The sequence below is a fragment of the Lactuca saligna genome, chromosome 2 (assembly GCF_052625555.1).
Source record: "Lactuca saligna cultivar CGN05327 chromosome 2, ASM5262555v1, whole genome shotgun sequence".
Classification (NCBI taxonomy): domain Eukaryota; kingdom Viridiplantae; phylum Streptophyta; class Magnoliopsida; order Asterales; family Asteraceae; genus Lactuca; species Lactuca saligna.
Genome location: NC_136418.1, coordinates 138,383,521 through 138,397,421, shown reverse-complemented (window position 1 = coordinate 138,397,421; position 13,901 = coordinate 138,383,521). Strand labels below are relative to the sequence as shown.

General features: G+C 34.6%; 2 protein-coding genes across 2 annotated transcripts; one reads left to right on the top strand and one right to left on the bottom strand.

Moving 5' to 3' along the window:
- The first annotated feature begins 3,974 nt into the window (after positions 1–3,974).
- Positions 3,975–8,168, top strand: LOC145031774 (uncharacterized). The gene is made up of 11 exons (XM_078980396.1): positions 3,975–4,440; positions 4,663–5,326; positions 5,438–5,608; positions 5,673–5,947; positions 6,032–6,202; positions 6,297–6,365; positions 6,442–6,556; positions 6,680–6,748; positions 6,836–7,109; positions 7,186–7,267; positions 7,335–8,168. The coding sequence occupies exons 1-11, from the start codon at positions 4,300–4,302 to the stop codon at positions 7,989–7,991; spliced, it is 2,688 nt and encodes an 895-aa protein (XP_078836522.1). The 5' UTR covers positions 3,975–4,299; the 3' UTR covers positions 7,992–8,168.
- Positions 8,169–10,924: 2,756 nt separating this feature from the next.
- Positions 10,925–12,982, bottom strand: LOC145031772 (amino acid transporter AVT3C-like). The gene has a single exon (XM_078980395.1). It carries the CDS (start codon positions 12,648–12,650, stop codon positions 11,352–11,354), a length of 1,299 nt encoding a protein of 432 aa, XP_078836521.1. The 5' UTR covers positions 12,651–12,982; the 3' UTR covers positions 10,925–11,351.
- Between the last annotated feature and the right edge of the window lie 919 nt (positions 12,983–13,901).

The window sequence follows — 13,901 nt, the reverse complement described above, 5'->3', positions numbered from 1 at the left end:
GCATAATGTAAAGTTTTGTTTCATGATATTTATTATGTTTTTATGTCATATTCGTTTCATGAGAAATGATGTCGTCACAATCTTCCCAAATTAATAAAATATGAATTTATTTCTCTAAGTCGAATGTTTCTTATGTTTTATTTATTTATTGAAAAGAAACATGGATATTCGCAAAAGAAATAATAAAGATATATTTCTTGCAGACAATACAATAACACATAGCATTTTTAATAATGAAAAGTATTTTGCTTACTTATCAATTAGAGAAGCAAATGTTAATATAATAACAGGTAATGCAAAAATGATTGAAGGCTCCGGAAGAGCGAATATTATATTACAAAAAGGGACACTAATTAAAAATTAGTGATGCATTATTTTCGTCTAAATCACCAAGATTGAAGGCTCCAGAAGAGCGAATATAGTATTACCACAAGTGGAAATAATTACAATTGGTGATGCATTATTTTTATTAAAATCACCAAGAAATTTATTTAGTTTTAAGGATATTCGGTCTAACGGATATCCTATTGAAACAACTAATGATGGTAATAAAAATTATCTCAACATTACAAAAATGTTATCGGATAAGAAAAGTTTTTTGGAAAAATTACCCGTATTGTCCTCCGGATTGTATTATACAAATATTAGAATGATTGAATCTCATGCTATTGAAAATAAAAGGTATGATAACATCTACAAAGTTCGGTATGAACGGTTGGGCCATCCCGGATCAGTTATGATGCGCAAAATAATTGAAAGTTCAAGTGGAAATTCCTTGAAAAACCAGAAGATTTTTCAAGCTAATGAATTGTCTTGTGTTGCATGTTCTCAAGGAAAATTAATTTCCCGTCTATCATTGAATAAAGTTGGGTATGAAAGTCCTAGATTTTTAGAAAGAATTCAAGGGGATATATGTGGACCAATTCATCCACCATGTGGACCATTTAGATATTTTATGGTCTTAATTGACGCGTCAACTAGATGGTCACATGTGTGCTTATTATCTAGCCGTAATCTCGCTTTCGCAAGATTACTAGCACAAATAATCCGCCTAAGGGCACATTTTCCCGATTACCCAATTAAGAAAATTCGACTTGACAATGCTGGGGAATTTACATCACAAGCTTTTAATGACTATTGCATGTCGATTGGGATAACTATTGAACATCCTGTTGCATATGTTCATACACAAAATGGTTTAGCTGAGTCGTTAATCAAACGCCTTCAATTAATTGCAAGACCATTACTAATGCATTCTAAACTTCCTACATCGACATGGGGACATGCAATTTTACATGCGGCATCACTTATACGCATCAGGCCAACTAGTTATCATAAGTTCTCCCCTATTCAACTGGTTTGCGGCCATGTACCAAATATTTTCCATCTAAGGACGTTCGGATGTGCAATTTATGTACCCATTTCTCCACCTCACCGCACGAAAATGGGTCCTCAAAGAAGAATGGGACTTTATGTTGGATACGAATCTCCATCTATAGTAAAATATTTAGAACCATCAACTGGAGATTTATTTACAGCTAGATTTGACGATTGTCATTTTGATGAATCAGTTTTTCCAACATTAGGGGGAGAAATAAAGAAGATGGAGAATAAAATCTCTTGGAATGAATTATCACTTTCAGTGTTAGATCCTCGTTCAAGTCAATGTGAACTTGAAATAAAAAAGATAATTCATTTACAAAATGTAGCAAATCAATTGCCAGAAGCATTTACTGACCCTAAGTGGGTAACAAAGTTTCATGTACCAGCTATACTTACTCAAGTTAGAATTGATATCCCAGAAGGAAAAAAATACAACTACAAATGAATCAAAGGCACGCCTGAAGCGTGGAAGACTAACCGGTTCCAAAGATAAAAATCCTCGAAAATGAAAGGGAGCAAATATAATTGATGGTCCAAAAGAGAAAACATAATCTTTTGAAAAGATTAATGAAGCTCCAGAAGAGCCCAATGACATAACAAAAGAAACCGGGTACCTGAAAATTACGAAAATGAAGAGATCTCAATAAATTATGTCATGACAGGAATAAGATGGAACCGAAATAAGATAGACGTCGACGATAATTTTTCATATCATGTTGCGTGCGAGATTATGGAAGAAAATGAGGATGTTGAACCAAAATCTATAGATGAATGTAGAAATAGAAAAGATTGGCCAAAATGGAAAGATGCAATAAACAAAGAGCTTAATTCTCTTACTCAACGAAAAGTTTTTGGACCTGTAGTTCGTACACCAAATGGAGTAAGACCAGTGGGATACAAATGGGTATTTGTGCGCAAAAAGAAACAAGAAGAATGAAGTTGTGAGATATAAAGCAAGACTTGTTGCACAAGGTTTTACCCAAAGGCCCGAAATTGATTATGAAGAAACATACTCTCCTGTGATTGATGCAATTACATTCCGTTATCTAATAAGTCTGACAACACATGAAAAATTGGAGATGCGTAAGGTGCCAGAAGCACAAACTCCTAATTCTCGTGAAGTATATTCGGTAAAATTAAATAAATCTTTGTATGGATTGAAACAATCTGCTCGTATGTGGTTCAATTGTTTAAGTACATTTCTTTTAAAAGTGGGCTATAAAAATGATCCATTAAGCCCATGTGTATTCATAAAAAGATCCGGATCAGAATTTGTGATAAATGTTGTTTACGTAGATGATTTGAACATAATTGGAACTCCTGGAGAATTGGAAAATGCCACTTCTTGATTGAAAGAAAATTTTGAAATGAAAGATCTTGGTAAAACGAAATTTTGTTTAGGTCTTCAAATTGAGCACATCAAAAAATGGAGTTTTTGTACATCAATCTAGTTATCTAGAAAAGGTGCTTAAAAAGTTTTATATGGATAACTCGCATCCATTGAGTACCCCGATGGTAGTAAGGAATTTAGATGTCAAAAAGGACCCGTTTCGGTCTTGTGAAAAAAATGAAAAACTTCTTGGTCCTGAAGTACCATATCTTAATGTTATTGGTGCACTAATGTATCTTGCTAATAATACGAGACCTGATATATCTTTTGCTGTAAACTTATTAGCAAGATATATTTCTTGCCCAACAAGAAGACATTAGAGTGGAGTCAAACACATTCTTCGATATCTTCGAGGTTATTTATTCACTTGTGGAGCAATTCATGAGGGACGTTGCAACCATACTATATGAAGATAATGCGGCTTGTATAGCCCAATTCAAGGAAGGGTTTATCAAAGGAGATAGAACCAAACATATATCACTAAAGTTTTTTTTACTCATGATCTTCAAAAAGAGCGTGGCATCAACATCCAAAAAATTCAATCAAGTAAGAATTTGGCAGATTTTTTCACTAAAGCGCTCCCTACATCCAAATTTGAAAACATGGTACAAAATATTGGAATGTGACGCTTTAAGGAAATCAAGTGATGTGATGATCAGGGGGAGCTGGAAACACATTGTACTCTTTTCCTTAGCTATGTTTTTCCCACTGGGTTTTCTTAGCAAGGTTTTTAACGAGGCAATTGTTCCAAATATCTATTATTAATCATGTACTCTTTTTTCCTTAACAAATGGTTTTTCCCATGAGGTTTTACCTATTAAGGTTTTAACGAGGCATGATACAATCGTCATTCAAGGGGGAGTGTTATGAAATATTAGTTTGTGAATGACCATTGGATTCTTCATTTCTCCCATAACTCTCCATCATTATTTAGCATTAGTAATAATCATTTCAATGTGTTTTATGAATGTAATAATACACCATCATAATGTGCATTCATATTGTAGCTCATCTTTCATCTTATTTGGATAGTATAAATAGTGAGCCATATGTATTAGGTACTATATGAATTCATCACAAGTATTGGAATAAAAGTTCTCTCTACTCTCATATCTTTCTTTACTCTATAATTTATATTGTTATTTGATCATATTTTATAACAATATAAGATTTATTAATTATTTTGTCAAAAACTCAAACCGACTCGCGGTGGTTGCAGCGGCTGGCGGCAGCCTCCATCCCATAAATCGACTAATTACCTTCAAGCCCCTTCTCGGTCGATGATCCAACTCTCTTCACTCCGAGACCAAAAAAGTCTCTGATACAATCCTCTCGATTCCACGATCCCTAAACCCTTCGCTGCAGATCTTATGTTCTACATATAATTCCGAAACAAATCTTTTTCGCTACATGTAATGAATTCGATTAGTTCATGCCGGTTATTCTTACACTTCTCTTAGATCATCTAATTCGATTATATCAATTCGCTGGTTCTGACCCGAATTGATTGGTGGTCGGTGGAATAAATGGCGGGTGGGACACCGAATATGGATCAATTCGAATTGTACTTCAAACGAGCAGATTCGGATCAAGACGGTCGGATTAGTGGCGCCGAAGCTGTTTCCTTCTTTCAAGCCTCTGGTTTACCTACGCCGGTTCTCGCCCAGGTTACCATCTTTGTGTTTTACCGCTAGTTCTGCATGTAGTAGTGTTTAATTTTTGCAACACCCCAAATGCATTTGAACTTGAATAAATAATATAATAAGATATATGAGTGTAAAAATTATGCGATCATCCGTCGTGGTTCTTACGTCAATATGTATTTGTATGATGTGAATTTAGGGTTAATGTGCTCGTTTCTCTGTATTTACCCAATGTTCTTGTTGTAGATATGGACACATGCTGATCAAAACCGAACTGGTTACCTTGGAAGACCAGAGTTTTACAATGCTCTCAAACTTGTAACAGTTGCACAAAGTAAGAGGGAGCTTACTTCAGATATAGTGAAGGCAGCATTATATGGACCTGCTTCTGCTAAAATTCCTCCACCTCAGATCAATCTTGCAGCCTTACCTGCACCTCAGTCAAGCTCAAATCCAGCTCCACCTGCACTACAGATACCTGCAAGTGCTCCACCAGCTTCTCATAGAGTTCCACAGGGTTATCCATCTCACCAAAATCAAAACATGAGGCCACATCCACATGTGACACAACTTCCTAACATGAGTCATGGACAACCAAGGGAAAACATGGTTGCATCCAAACCAAATGGTCCTATTTTTTCTACAGAAGTTAAAGATTCATCTCAGGGGAACCACAATATTGCCCAACAACCAAATGTTGTTCATAATCACAACCAGCATTTACAGCCTAACAATCAGCGAATTCCTGTTAGAAGTGGAAACCTTCCTTCTACTCAACCATGGCCAAAAATGACACAATCCAATGTCCAAAAGTACACCAAGATTTTTGTGAAAGTTGATACAGATAGAGATGGAAAAATCACAGGTGAACAGGCCCGAACTCTGTTCTTGGGTTGGGAATTGCCAAGAGGTAATCACTGCATCATTTTCTTTCAACAAATTTATCGACACTTGACATTTATCAGTTTCTCAATTTGCTTCAAATCTTCATCTTCATCTTATACTTATTCTTGGGTTTCAGATATCCTAAAACAGGTATGGGACTTATCTGATCAAGACAATGACAGCATGCTTTCATTGCATGAATTTTGTATTGCTCTCTTCCTCATGGAGAGACACAGGGAAGGCCACTCTCTTCCTAAAACACTTCCATCTGGCATTCTGTTTGAGGGGACACCAATCATGTTTCCAGGTAGATAGATACTAATCATGTTTCCAAATTCAAGATTCATATAATCATGTTCTATTTATGCCAGGTGTCAACCAACAACAGGTCACTCATCCTGCAGCAAGGCCACCTCATCCAGTTCCAGTTCCTATAGATAAAGATTTGCAGCCTAAACACCAAAAGCCTAAAGTTCCTGTATTGGAAAAGCATCTAGTGGATCAACTTAGTAATGAAGAACAAAGTTCATTGAATTCAAAGTTTCAGGAGGCAACTGAAGCAGATAAAAAGGTTGGTGAACTTGAAAAAGAGATACTTGAAGCTACACAAAAGACCGAGTTTTACAGAAACAAGATGCAGGAAATTGTAAATTCTCTCTTTTCATAGTGTTTTAACTTTTAATCTTGTAAAACTGTTATATCATCTTTATTTTCTGTTCTTCAATGTTAGGTTTTGTACAAGAGCAGGTGTGATAATCGATTGAATGAGGTTACAGAAAGGGTAATTTCTGATAGGAGAGAGGTTGAATCACTGTCAAAGAAATATGAAGACAAATACAAACAGGCTGGTGATGTAGCTTCTAAATTGACTATTGAGGAGGCCACTTTTCGTGACATTCAGGTTTTACTTTTACAAATTAAAAAAAAAAAAAAAAGAATACTCCATTTTTATAAAATCTTGGGCGATGAGATTAAATGTGAGTTGTATTCTTTAGGAAAAAAAGATGGAGATTTATCGAGCAATAGTGAAGCTAGATCAGGGTGGAAAACCTGATGATATTCAGGTATCATTTATGCATTTTGCTACCTTTTATGTAACTTTTTGTAATTCATAACCATTTGTAATAATACAATTTCTAGGTTTTAGCTGATCGCATTCAATCGGATCTTGAGGAACAAATAAAAACCCTAAATGAACGCTGCAAGATGTATGGATTGCGTGGGAAACCATCATTGTTGCTTGAGCTTCCCTTTGGTAATCTCATGTCCAATATATATATATATATATATATATATATATATATATATATATATATATATATATTAATATTTTGTTAAAGTCTTCATGTTAAATTATATATTTTTTATATTTATTCAGGTTGGCAAGGTGGCATTCAAGAAGCAGCAGCTGATTGGGATGAAAACTGGGATAACTTTGAAGATGAAGGTAAACCAAATACAACCTAAGCCGAAATCGGTTAATGACCTTAATACCCTTATATTTTACATTCTGATGAATCTATGGAATTTGCAGGATTTACATTTGTGAAAGATCTCACACTTGATGTGCAAAATGTTTTAGCTCCTCCAAAACAAAAGTCCTTGCCAGTTCAAAACAAGTCTGCCTTCCAAAATGAGACTTCATCTTCAACCACAGGAGTCAAGGACAGGGAATCAGACCTTCAAGATAAGGGTAAAATTGTAAAATCACCACCTGATAGCCCTGCTAGCATTAAGTCAACACAGAGTCAATCTAAGATATTCCAAGATTTCCCACCTGAAGATATCTCACCCCATGCTGTTAAGAGGTGAAGTAATATTAGTGTCACTGTGGTTTTTATATATAAAGTTTTATTAAATATTTGTATGTTTTTACTGATGCAGTGAATCTGAGGCAGACAAGCCTACATTTGACAGTAATTATGATTCAGAAGCTGGTTGGGATTTTACTGCTACAAACCATAAGGTATCTGCTTCCTTATTGCTAATTGTTTATACAAAAATGATCATTTTTTCTGATTTGCTTTTTGCAGGATTTGGAAGAAGAGAGTGTTAATGGGAATAATACGTTATTTGATTTAAATCCCATAAGAACAGAGCTCCCAAAGTTTGATTCCATTCCAAGCACTCCGGCATATAGCTATTCCGGTTCCCCTCCCGGAAACAATTTGTTCCATAACCAACCCCCATTTTCAGCTTTTGCTGATTCCATTCCAAGCACACCTGCTTACAGTAACGCCGGTTCTCCTCATCGCAATTCCATTTCCAATCCCGTTTTTGCAGATTCCGTTCCGAGCACACCCATGTTTGATGATCATTCGTTCAATAACTTCTCTAGATTCGACTCCTTCAGCAGCACTACAACTCGCGACAATGGAATCGGAATCGACTCGTTTTCAAGATTCGATTCATTCCGTAGCACGACACAGGATTCCGAAGTGGATCAGGGATTCTTCCCTCCTCAAAAGTTTACAAGATTTGATTCCATGAACAGCATTGCTGATTCCGATTTCGGCCATTCGCTATTCCAGCCTCGTGAATCATTCGCAAGGTTTGATTCCATGCGAAGCACTGCTGATTCCAATCATGGATTCCCATCTTTTGATGATGCAGATCCTTTTGCATCGAACAACCAGTTGCAGAGTGAAACACCAAGAAGAGATTCTGTAGATGCTTGGAAGGCATTTTAGTTTTTTGCACATTGATTCTTTGTTTCTATGTATAGATAGATAATTACATATGTAAATTAAAGTTGATGGATTGAATAATGTAGGACATGTATAAAAAAATAAGCCTACCTACACTGCTAATTCATAGTCCCATTTAATGATGTATGAAGATTTCTGCATTTTATTTTTCCTTATTTAGCTTTGGGGTAAAATCGTAATTGTTGGGTTGAAAGGGTTGAGCTTCGAAAGTATGAAGAACAAGCCGGATGATAATTGATACCCGTATCTAGCTTATGGGGGAGTGGATATTTATGCTTTTTATTTTTCTTATTTAGTTTGGGGGTAAAGTCGTAAATTTCAGTTTCTAAGTGTTAAGCCAACCCTACATATTTGGCGTTTATATTTTGTTCCCTACGGTTCCTTTTGGTTTGATTGGTACGATGAATAAAAAATGAGTATCGCTTTCCATCATCTCTCTCGTATTTTATTGTATCTACAGTAAAACTCTATTGTATCTATAGTAGGGTTACAAAAAATCTTGAATGTTCATATTATAAATTAAACAAAGATTATTGTATACGTATCTCTTGATTATTAATTGAACTTTTTATTTTCTTTTATTAATATTCTTTAAATTATTTGATAAATTCATTATTCAATATCATTATTATTTGAAAAATATTATAAATAACAATAATATAAATAATAAAAAACCCCACAAATCTCGTCTCTTGCATGTTCATCCATTCGAACTTTGTTTTCCACATTGTAAGTTGTTTTTTATTGTAGATAAGTCGTTATCATTTTGACTATTCTATTGATAACATCGATAGAATGTTACATTGGGGGGACATTGTTTTTTCTAAATTTTGCAACCATTTGTGATTCATTTTGGGTCAACTGCGTTATAAATGGATGATCCTCCATATACACTATGATTATATTGATCATTTTTAACTTTTAACCTCCAAACATCATCAATCTTATAGTAAAAAACAAACAATTCAAATGAGCAATTTGTTTTTTTTGTTCACATATCTCTCGTGGATGTCTCTATAACTCTAAACACACCACCCTGATAACACATTAAAATAACTATCAACACATACCCACTTAGTTTTGGCTTTGTTCTTTTAATAACAACCATGTACCCAAGAGACCATTCGACATTTTGCATCATCTTTATTAAATTTTCACGATTGCTAAACACCTAACAAATGAAAAAAAAAATGAAAGTATAATATTTGGTAAGCCTTACAGACATATAACATCCAAAAAATATATGAAAGCCATCCATAAAAAATAATACATGGTTAGTGTGAAAACTATCCATTGTATATACACGGTTTTAAACGTGTATTTGGTTTGATGAAAATCTTATCGTAGTTTAATGAATGATAAATTTACTGAATGATTTGTATTGCCATTCAATTTATTTTATTTTATAAGATGAATTTTGATTCATTTGAATGTCATCTGTCAATTAAAAACTAGTGACATTTGATTCATTTTCAATGCCGTTCGCATAAATGGTACTTGATATAATTATGAAAAATGTATCATACTCACTTATTAACTAATTTCACATAAATGGTCATCGAAGTTTAGAACATGTGTCAATAGGCCTGAGTGGGTGAGGTCAAGAGTTCGATTCTTGATTGAGCATATTTGAGAGATTTTCCTTGGATTGACGTGAGTTCGATTCTTCGTTCCCTTTAGTGGTGAGTGGTGTCCCTCTTGGTGACCCGCTAGACATTCCTGATCCATCAGGTCTGGTTACCCTCTATCTGTTTGCCGGTTCAAAAAAAATAATAATAATAAATGTTAACTAATTCTCATTATTATTGGAAAAAAGAATTAATAATAATAATAATAATAATAATAATTTGAGAAGAAATGACAACAAAAAGAAAAAAAATTAAAAAAAAAATCAAAACCTTTCTCGATATTAAGATTAATCAACGGTTTAATTTGTAATGACCTAATATGAACACTTATAGTAACATCCATTAAAAAATATTAAACATAAAATAATGTCACATTTTTCTTCAACGCGTTTCAACGTTCCTTTTCATACAACTCCATGGGGCCTTACTTAATTTGTCCACCACTCGAATCCACTTTTTTAAATGCTTCTTTTAGTTTCTTACATTTTGGTCATATTTGTGCTTAGCATTTTGTGGTCATAAATGTGATAAATATGGGTTGCCCATATGTTGTTCTTTTAACTATCAACTTTTCACTTTGTGTTCCCGTTAAATCACATATTAATGTTTGCACTTGCGAGTTGTTAACATGTGCTTGTTTTCTCATAGTCACAATTCACAATATGCTAATGTTCACCATATAAGTTTCTGACCATGGTAAAATATAAAGAAAACAAAATAATAATTACTTCTACTTCACATAGTAAGTTGTCCGGTTTGTGAATGGGAAGTCAAGTGTGAGTCCCCCTCCCCTCTCGAATCCATGTACATTTGACACTCACCTCCTCAGCAGTAACCTGGTGAAAAAGTAAAAATGGATAAAAATGATTACAATAACCGGTTTTTTGTCCTTTTTTATTAATGAAATTTAATTTAAGATTAGATCATAAACTTATCCAAAATTTTAGAACTTTTCTGGAGATTTCTCTTTATTTCTCAAATTCACCGCCTAAGACTCAAGCGCTATAAATGTGCTCACAAGAACTTAAATGCACGATATGTATGTTGCAATGACATTGGTATGCAGTATGCTATATTGTGGGCATAAACAAATTACGAAAAAACCCTTTAGATTATTCATCTATACCAGGTTTTTTGCACCATTATCTAAATTGGTTTTTCTTGATTTGGCATATTAGAACCATAGCAAGTACGACATGATATTAACTTGATAAAAACACATATATAGACAATCATAATCAATGACATCAATAGTTCATAGTAATAACAACAATACACAAGTACATATATCACCAGAAAATTGCTTAAAAACTTGCAATTAATACATAAAAATGAAAATATTGCACGCATGAATACATGCCAATACAAAACAAACACTTCCCATAACAAAGAACCTGAACAACAAACACATTATAATATAAAATTGCTATATGTAAGTAATGTAACAAAATACAAACTTTACCTTCATGCAACCAATCATTCAAACATGACATTGCATTGCATTGGTATCATCTCTCAATCATGACTCAAAAGATTCACAATCATGAACCAAGATCAAACCAAAGGTTACATTATTGTATGTATATAACCCCATACATATCCACAAAAACACACACACCATTTCACTTGCTCCTTTAGATCTTCATTCAAAAATCCCATCGCCTCATCTTTTAACTACTTTGTTGACTTAATGATGAAATGACAACTTTCTCCTTTAAGCTTTGGCTCCAAGAATCTCTAACAAAGAACTCCATGTCCCACTAATAGCCAAAAGTGCACCAAAAACAACAAGAGCTCCATCTTTGACCCACCCAATCCAACCCAACTCATTTCTATACACCATTAAATGAAACAAAGCAGGCAACACAAACCCTAACACTATGCAAACACTACTACCCACTAAAGACAAGAAATCAGCAAAATTAGGCACACAAAGAGCCACTAAACTCACCACTAAAACAGTAACCCATCTCACCCATAAACTATACATCCCTTCACAAAACATCCTCTCGAAAACTTCATAAACAGGGTTCATCATTATGGGAAAAGTGAAGAACAGATTCAAACAAAGACCCAATTGAACCACAGAGCTTAACCACCCTTGTCCTAAATTTGTAGTGATTATGTCTTTTGTTTCATCACCAAATGCAAAGTAACCAAATATACCAAAAGATGCAAACATTATAGCAATGAAAGCTATTGTTATACCCAATACTTTACCAAACTTGTTCTTGTTTTCCATCTCTGTTTCTATTGGTAATACCATTCCAATCCCTTCGAAAGAGTAAACTGCTACTCCGATTCCGTAAAAGAACGCAGAAAACCCACCAAATGCTTGCAAAACTGGGCTAGAATTCAGGTAGATGATCACTTCTTCCACCATAACCACACCCATGGCGCCGAGATCTACTACGTCTGCGAATATGCTTAGAGGGGCTAAATGGGTTAATGTTGGAATTGAGTTTAACCCTAATTGGAAGGGAAAACATGCCCAGATGTAAAATGTTTTGGCTGATAACCCTAGAATGTTGGGGGTTGTGGGATTTGATGGTGATGTGAAATTGAAGATGTTAACCAGGGTGTTGGAGACGAAAATTAGGTAACTTACGCAGAATCCAGCTTGAGAAAGGACGATCATTATGTCTACGGATGACCGGCCGATGGGGCCGGCGACGACGAAGCCGAGGTCTCCGAAGGAATTGATTTTGGAGAATCCGTTGAGTGATTCGAGTTTCCGTCGGGTTTTGACGAGCAGCATCATACAGTGTTGGGTGAAGTACGCGACGGCGAATACAGTGAGGGTTCCGGTGGCGTATCCAGTGCGTTTGAAGGTGTAAGGGAGGCCGAGGACTCCGGCGCCGACGATGGCAATGAAAACATTAGCGAAAGTCTTGAATTGGGAGGATTGATGTAGGGATTTTGAATTGAGAAGTGGGGTTGTTTCTCTTGGGAGATTCAACACATGGGATGATGAACTTGCTTCTGAATTCTTGTCATCGTTTTGAAATACCATGATCTTTCGAGGCTTACAAACAGAAACACACAGTGATTGAGCTTCAATGATTGTAAGAGATTAGTGGGGAGGTTCAGGTTGCTTGAATCTTGAACAATGGAGTTTTCAGATCTGTAGAGACGGAGGTCTGCGATATTTATATCTATCTACACAGCACTAGAATTCACACACGTCTCTTCAAAATACACATGATATAAATTAGGGGAAAAGAGCACTAAAATACAAACGGTAAAAGATATTTGGCGTTCAACAATGGTTTCAGTCGTGAAAGGCCACTTTTGTTCCCTCAAATCAAATATTGTTCAGGTGGAGATCTGATGAGTGATGATGATAACAACTCATTTACAGTTATTCTTGATAAAACAAATATTTAATAACTTTTGATGAAGATCATGGTATCTTCTATTATATTGTTTAAGATGAAAAATAGTACTAAAATTAATATAGTGATATTAAGACATAATTAATTATATAAATGGTGGAAATGGTTTATCTGTTTCAATCTCAATTTTTGTTAATTCTTTTGTTGAACATGATTCTTATGGTTTCCAAAACTTTATGAGAATGATTTTTTTGTTCACATCATGACTTTTCATCTATTAATCCACAACACGTGCCTGTAATTTGATATTTTTAAGTTTGTGAGTAAACTATTTCATGGTGTCCTTTGAAAGGCCGTCAGAAGGGAAACTTGACATCGAGAACCACACTTTTCCTGGTGGTGTTGATGTTTCCGGAAAGAGATTGAGCCTGAAAGCTACTATCTCTTGATCAACGTATCAGAACTTTGTGTTAATGAAATTATCCAGTATTTCCATTAAACGTTAATCTTCTTAATCATTTTTAGGGATGATGATTAAACCAAAAAGTGATGAACACAAACCATAAGCAAGTTGTAATGGCTAAAGTTGTGCAAACGCCTTTACCACTTGCAAACCTATATCTTCATCATTCAACAGTTTAGCAAATCTCTCTTTCATTATCTCTGTTTTAGCAATCTTCTTCGGTCAACAATTTAACAAATCTTTCTTTCATCATCTCTGTTTTAAGCAACTTAAAATTGCAGAAGAAAAAAAGTTAGATAATCAAAAAATCGACGAAGTCAATTTTTAATAGATAAACATAAAAACATACAAATTTTGTTGTCCTAGAAAACATGAATCTGGTTTGGTGAGATTTAATCAAATCAATTTTGTGAGATATAAACTTACAAAAATAAAATCCTGAAAATTTTGTTTCTCCCGGAAGAAA

Excerpts from the sequence above, each read along its gene's own strand:
- LOC145031774 (XM_078980396.1), top strand. The coding sequence starts at position 4,300 with ATGGCGGGTGGGACACCGAATATGGATCAATTCGAATTGTACTTCAAA. Across the intron at positions 4,441-4,662 it reads CTACGCCGGTTCTCGCCCAG|ATATGGACACATGCTGATCA; the intron begins GTTACCATCTTT and ends TTCTTGTTGTAG. Across the intron at positions 6,203-6,296 it reads CCACTTTTCGTGACATTCAG|GAAAAAAAGATGGAGATTTA; the intron begins GTTTTACTTTTA and ends TGTATTCTTTAG.
- LOC145031772 (XM_078980395.1), bottom strand. The coding sequence starts at position 12,650 with ATGGTATTTCAAAACGATGACAAGAATTCAGAAGCAAGTTCATCATCC.